Below are 6488 nucleotides of genomic sequence, written 5' to 3'. Positions count from 1 at the left end.
AATCGGAAAAAACCATTGTTGGAAATGGAAAATTAAATTAAAAAATGGCAAGCGCCCACTAAAATGGAAAACTTTACTTAACTTTTTTTGGTTTTAGGACCTACTTTTCACAACCCAATAGGTCCCCAAAGCGCTCGAGTGACTGCATATTTACCATACTTTGCTCCCCTACCATTATCCGGCCAGTATATTTTTAGGATTTTTTTCAACGATTTATTTATAAAGGTTTGTAATTTTTTGGTAGTTGTTTCTCCCTGTCTCCAAGATTCTGCGCCATACAATATGTAATATAATTTGAATAGGAAATCATGACGAAACGTCAGTGATCATGCCTCTTGTGTCTTAGTTGACATGTATTTTAGGTAAGCATTTTTCTTTTCTTTACATTTTTCCTTCACTTCTGTACAAATCCACGAAGTTCTTCGCCTTGGGAGTGATTAATTTTTAATAATGTTTCTTTCAGCACTTTAATGAACTAGAAAATATTTTTAACAAGTAATATAATAAAGAGAAAGTCAGTCTATGTTTTATTGTTATAGTAAAAAAACAAATGGAATAGCGCCCACCTTACAGTTGTAAAAAATGCGAGCACTAAAACAAATAAATATACAGAATATACATAAATATATTATTATCTTCTGGTTTTCGGTCATTATTTTCGTAAATACCAAATTTCTGCACAGTGATGTACTAATCGTTCCTCAAATAATTGTAAATTGATTTAAAGGGTCCGATTAAACTGTATGTTGCATAAACCACCAATAACACAACCAAAGCCACCCAACCTCTTCCCGTTCCGTACATATATTGTAAACCATAGCAGAGGGTTGCGACTCCTAATGCATAAGTGGTAATTCCAAGAAGAATGTGGCAAAGTTTTATCACTCTTGGACTTAATAAATGTCTAAAATACATAGTAATTACACCTCCAAGTGCTGTGATGAAACTGAATATCCATGTAATTAAACCTGTAAATAAAAATTCTGGTTAGATCGATTCTGAAATTGCGTTAGTTGCGTATTATTGGACCATGGCATTTAGCAAAAAATAAATCGATTTTTAAAAGCAATACCTAAAGACCTGCAACTTTGCGGATATTGTTAAAAGAGTCTATAATAGAACAAGTAATTGGACTTCGTAAGTCCTAGGTTTTCACCCAAAGTAATCTAAAGTAGAACCGGAAGTCGATATTTGAACCCTTCGTGTAACTTTGCGTCGATCGATATCGATTTTACTAATTTGGAGTAATTTTAACTAAACTTTGGGTCATCATTGTTTAAACAGAAATGACTTCAAAACAGGAATTAAAGATTACAACCCAACTTTTCAATACGCTTCGATTGATGTGTTACATGTACTATTTCTGCGACTATACCGGCACTTCTTGTTAGACCTTTTTAAGCGGAAATGATATAAAAACCAAAACCAAAATTTTTTCTCATCTTGCTAAGGCATTTGACACCTTTCTACCTGGTATAATGACGGAGAAGTTATATTCGCGGTCGGACAGACCGACGGACAAACAGCCTAGATCAAAGTCATCACCTTTAGTACCATCCTTGGATTATAAGCTTTCATTTGACGTCTCACTTTTCATTCTACCTGGTAAAATGACAGAGGAGTTATATTCGCGGTCGGATGGACAGAAGGACAGACAGCCTAGGTCAAATTTCTCACCTTTAGTACCATCCTTGGATTATAAGCTTTCATTTGACACCTCATCTCACCTTTAGTACCATCCTTGGATTATAAGCTTTCATTTGACACCTCATTTGTCATTCTACCTGGTATAATGACGGAGAAATTATATTCGCGGTCGGGCAGACCGACGGACAAACAGCCTAGATCAAAGTTATCACCTTTAGTACCATCCTTGGATTATAAGCTTTCATTTGACGCCTCATTTGTCATTCTACCTGGTAAAATGGCAGAGGAGTTATATTCGCGGTCGGATGGACAGAAGGACAGACAGCCTAGGTCAAATTTCTCACCTTTAGTACCATCCTTGGATTATAAGCTTTCATTTGACACCTCATTTGTCATTCTAGCTGGTATATTGACGGAGGAGTTGTGATTACAGACAGACGGACGGACAGACGGACGTGGATAATTCAAAGTTTTCACATTTTTTCAAAATTGGGTGAAAACAAAAATGGATGAAAACGCATGATTGCATTATAAAGTACCTATATAAAATGCATCCAAAGAACACTACAGCAAAGATCAGTTTTAACGGCCCAACTTCTAAGGAATTCAATGTAAACAAAGGCGTGAAACAAGATGACTCTATCTCACCGACACTATTTAACCTGATGTTGGAAGTAATAATAAGGAGGAGAGACTTTGCAAACACAAACATTACTACAGATCAACTTCAACTAGTAGCATATGCAGATGATCTAGTCATCATAGCGAAGACGACGGTTACACAAAAAGAAGTTGAAAAATAGATAAGGAAGCAAAGAGAATAGGGCTAAAGATAAACCTGCACACAACAAAATACATGACGATAGGAAAGGACGACACAACAACTCAGAAATATCTAAAAATACAGAACCATAAATTTGAAGCTGTATCCACCTTTAGCTACTTGGGAATAACCATAGGGAAACCCGGAAAAGAGAGAACAGAGGAAGGAATTCTGAAAGGCAACAAACATATGGAATGAATAGTAATCGGCTGACAAGCAGGACTCTAAGTAAGAGAACAAAGATGAACCTATATAAGACCTTAATTAGACCTGTTGTTACCTGGGATGGAAACAACGACGATTAACAAGAAAAAGGAAGATAGTCTTCTGAAATTTGAAAAAAAAAATAATGGGAACAATACTGGACCACAATGTAACAAGAGGGGGAGAAATGGGAATGAAAAACAAATGCCGAAATTGAAGAAGAATTAACTAGAGAAAATATAGTCAGATACATAAAATATCTTCGCTTAGAATGGATAGGACATACAGGGTGCGCCAAACCTCTGGTTTTCTCTGATTATGGCTAAACTATGAGATATACAAAAAAATGTTTATAACAAAACTAATGTGTATCAAAGAGGTCTATAATCTAAAATTATTTTTGTTTATACAGGGTGAGTCAGAACGACGGTATGAACTAAAGTTTTATTTTTTTAAATGGAACACCCTGTAGATTAAATCATTTTTGAATATATTATTTAAAAATATGAAAAATTTGTACAAGGTCTTATAGGCCTAAAGTTAATAATTTTCGAAATATTTACATTTATATTGAGAAAAATGGTAATATTTATAGGGTTGTGGATTATGTTTCCACGGAAATAAAAATTTAATAGGTCTGGATCCCGCGTATGAAAAAGAGTTGATTAATAGCAAGCTGAAAATTTGTTAATAGCTTAAGGGTGTCTAGTCAGATAAACTTTGATATATGGGAACACTGGAGCAGGGGCAGTTTTAAAATTGTGGAACAGGTTAAAAATTTGGAACGGTCAGACCACGAAAACGGCACATTTATTTTGTCCGACAGAACAGACTTAAACTCTCCGAACAGAGATTAAACTCTCATGCAAAAATCAGGCTGCTATTTATCACCTGTCATAATTCCTGTTATTTGACATATTCTACATGTTCCACCCATTAAAACGCCCATTTGGTGATAAATAGCAGTCTGATTTTTGCATGAGAGTTTAATCTCTGTTCGGATAGTTTAAGTCTGTTCTGTCGGACAAAATACATGTGCCGTTTTCGTGGTCTGACCGTTCCAAATTTTTAACCTGTTCCACAATTAAAACTGCCCCTGTTCCAGTGTTCCCATATATCAAAGTTTGTCCGACTAGACACCCTTAAGCTATTTACAAATTTTCAATTTGCTATTAATCAACTTTTTTTCTTACGCGGGATCCAGACCTATAAGTGATAGGTCAAAGTTTTTAAAATATTGTGTTATTTTTAAATAATTTAATATTATTTACTTTTAGCCATAAAATATACAGTGTGATCACTATTTAAAAATAAAAAAATTTTCTCATTTTTTTAAATGGGACACCCTGTATATTAGTTTTGCGTTTTGTAGTAAATATTACAACCTTTCTTTTGGTATAAGGTTGTATGTACCTAGCATGTTTCGTTTTGTAGATATTTTAAAAAAACTTTAGATTTTACATTTTTGCGGATTTTTTATTTAAAAATTTTTTTGCAAAAAAAATAATTATAATCTGGTTTTAGAAACATACACTAAAATATAAAATATGAAAAGAAAAACGTAATTAAAGATTAAAATAAAACGTATGCTAGTACAATTCAATTGAATTTAATAACTTTAAATTATTTTACAAAAAATATTTTACCATATTAATGAATGCATAAATTAGTTACTAAATTAAATAAACAACCAAATTTTAAATCAACCGTAGTAATTTTTCTACCACAGCAACTTTCCTGTACCAAATTAATTGTTAGTTAAATTGTATTTTGTTAAACTTTTAATTTACCTTTTAAATTAACTTACATACATCTTGAGAATATAAAAATTATTATAAAGTATGCTTTGAAACAAATGAATGTTAAATGTATCAGCCAAATTATTTATTAATATAAATAGAATTTACTGGTGTCACAAAAGCTGGTAATACATTTGTATAGTATTTTTACTACAAAAACGTTATTACGTAGGTCAAAATTTTTGACGTAAGAGAACTGTCAAAACATTAGAATGTGACTTTTCATTATCGCCATGTTTATTATAAACATGCCAATAATAAAAAGTCACATTCTAATGTTTTGACAGTTCTCTTACGTCAAAAATTTTGACCTACGTAATAACGTTTTTGTAGTAAAAATACTATAGTTGAAATTTTTGTAACAATTTTTTATATTTTAAATTTAAATTTTTTAGCCGAAAAATTTTTGGATATGACATTTGTTTTGGGCGAAACCATTAGAAATTATTACCAGCTTTTGTGACACAACTAGGTACATAGATACTATTTACTTCTTAATATACTTCCATAACGTTCATTTGTTTCAAAGCATACTTTATACGTTCTGAAGGTGTAGGTAAATTAAAAAGTTATTAACTGATCTTACTCGTAAATAAAACATAACTAACAATTAATTTGGCACAGGAAAGTTGCTGTGGTAGAAAAATTACTACGGTTGATTTAAAATTTGGTTGTTTATTTAATTTAGTAACTAATTTATGCATTCATTAATATGGTAAAGTATTTTTTGTAAAATAATTAAAAGTTATTAAATTCAATTGAATTGTACTAGCATACGATTTATTTTAATCTTTAATCACGTTTTTATTTTCATATTTTATATTTTAGTGTATGTTTCTAAAACCAGATTATAATTATTTTTTTTGCAAAAAAAAAATTTAAATAAAAAATCCGCAAAAACGTAAAATCTATAGTTTTTTTAAAATATCTACAAAACGAAACATGCTAGGTACATACAACCTTATACCAAAAGAAAGGTTGTAATATTTACTACAAAACGCAAAACTAATATACATGGTGTCTCATTTAAAAAGAATGAGAAAATTTTGTATTTGCAAATAGTGATCACACTGTATATTTTATGGCTAAAAGTAAAAAATATTAAATTATTTAAAAATAACACTATATTTTAAAAACTTTGACCTATCACTTAAATTTTTATTTCCTTGGAGACATAATCCACAACCCTATAAATATTACCATTTTTCTCAATAAAAATGTAAATATTTCGAAAATTATTAACTTTAGGTCTATAAGACCTTATAGAAATTTTTCATATTTTTAAATAATATATTTAAAAATGATTTAATATACAGGGTGTTCCATTTAAAAAAATACAACTTTAGTTCATACCGTCGTTCTGACTCACCCTGTATAATTGAAAATAATTTTATATTATAGATCTCTTTGATACACATTAGTTTCGTTATAAACATTTTTTGTATATCTCATAGTTTAGCCGTAATCAAAGAAAACCAGAGGTTTGGCGCTCCCTGTATACAGACATTCCCATAATCCACAATCAGATATGTTGAGAAGGATAATTAACTTGACATCACTATGGCCCAGGTGTAGAGGGACGCCCAGAAGAAGATGGCTGGATGATGTAAAAGGAGACATAAGAGCAATGAATTTGAAAGAGTGGAAAAAATGGAAAAGAGTCTACTTTTTTTTAAACGAAATGGCGCCCGAAAATCATGTTTTTTTTTCAATTTTTGCTTTATAGCTTTAAAGATTTTCACTTTACACCAAAAAAACGCAAATAAAAATTCACCGTAATTAAATTCTGCATAGAGACGTATTTTTTCCTATTTACTTTGACGAAAATTTTCCCCGGAAAATGCGGGTTTTTCCAACAAAATCTTTTATTTTCAACTAAAATTTTAGATAAGTAATTGTTTATCAATAATTAAATAACTTGGTAATATAAAAGCTCTTTTCGTATAGATTATTATTTCAGAAGCCGATGGAAATTGAATGAACAGTTTAGCAACAATAAAATTGTTAATTAAAAA

The 6488-nt window shown here is 30.8% G+C and overlaps 1 protein-coding gene across 1 annotated transcript in view; it reads right to left on the bottom strand.

The window, feature by feature from the left end:
• Positions 1 to 514: 514 nt before the first annotated feature.
• The window catches only part of LOC114331600 (probable transmembrane reductase CYB561D1), a 44567-nt gene continuing 38593 nt past the window's right edge, over positions 515 to 6488 (bottom strand). The window contains exon 3 of the mRNA XM_028281202.2: positions 515 to 968. Coding sequence (XP_028137003.2) covers positions 691 to 968 — 278 coding nt within the window. The 3' untranslated portion in view covers positions 515 to 690. The remainder of the gene's footprint in view (positions 969 to 6488) is intronic.

The sequence above is a fragment of the Diabrotica virgifera genome, chromosome 2 (assembly GCF_917563875.1).
Source record: "Diabrotica virgifera virgifera chromosome 2, PGI_DIABVI_V3a".
NCBI lineage: Eukaryota > Metazoa > Arthropoda > Insecta > Coleoptera > Chrysomelidae > Diabrotica > Diabrotica virgifera.
This window is presented reverse-complemented; position numbering and strand designations above follow the sequence as displayed.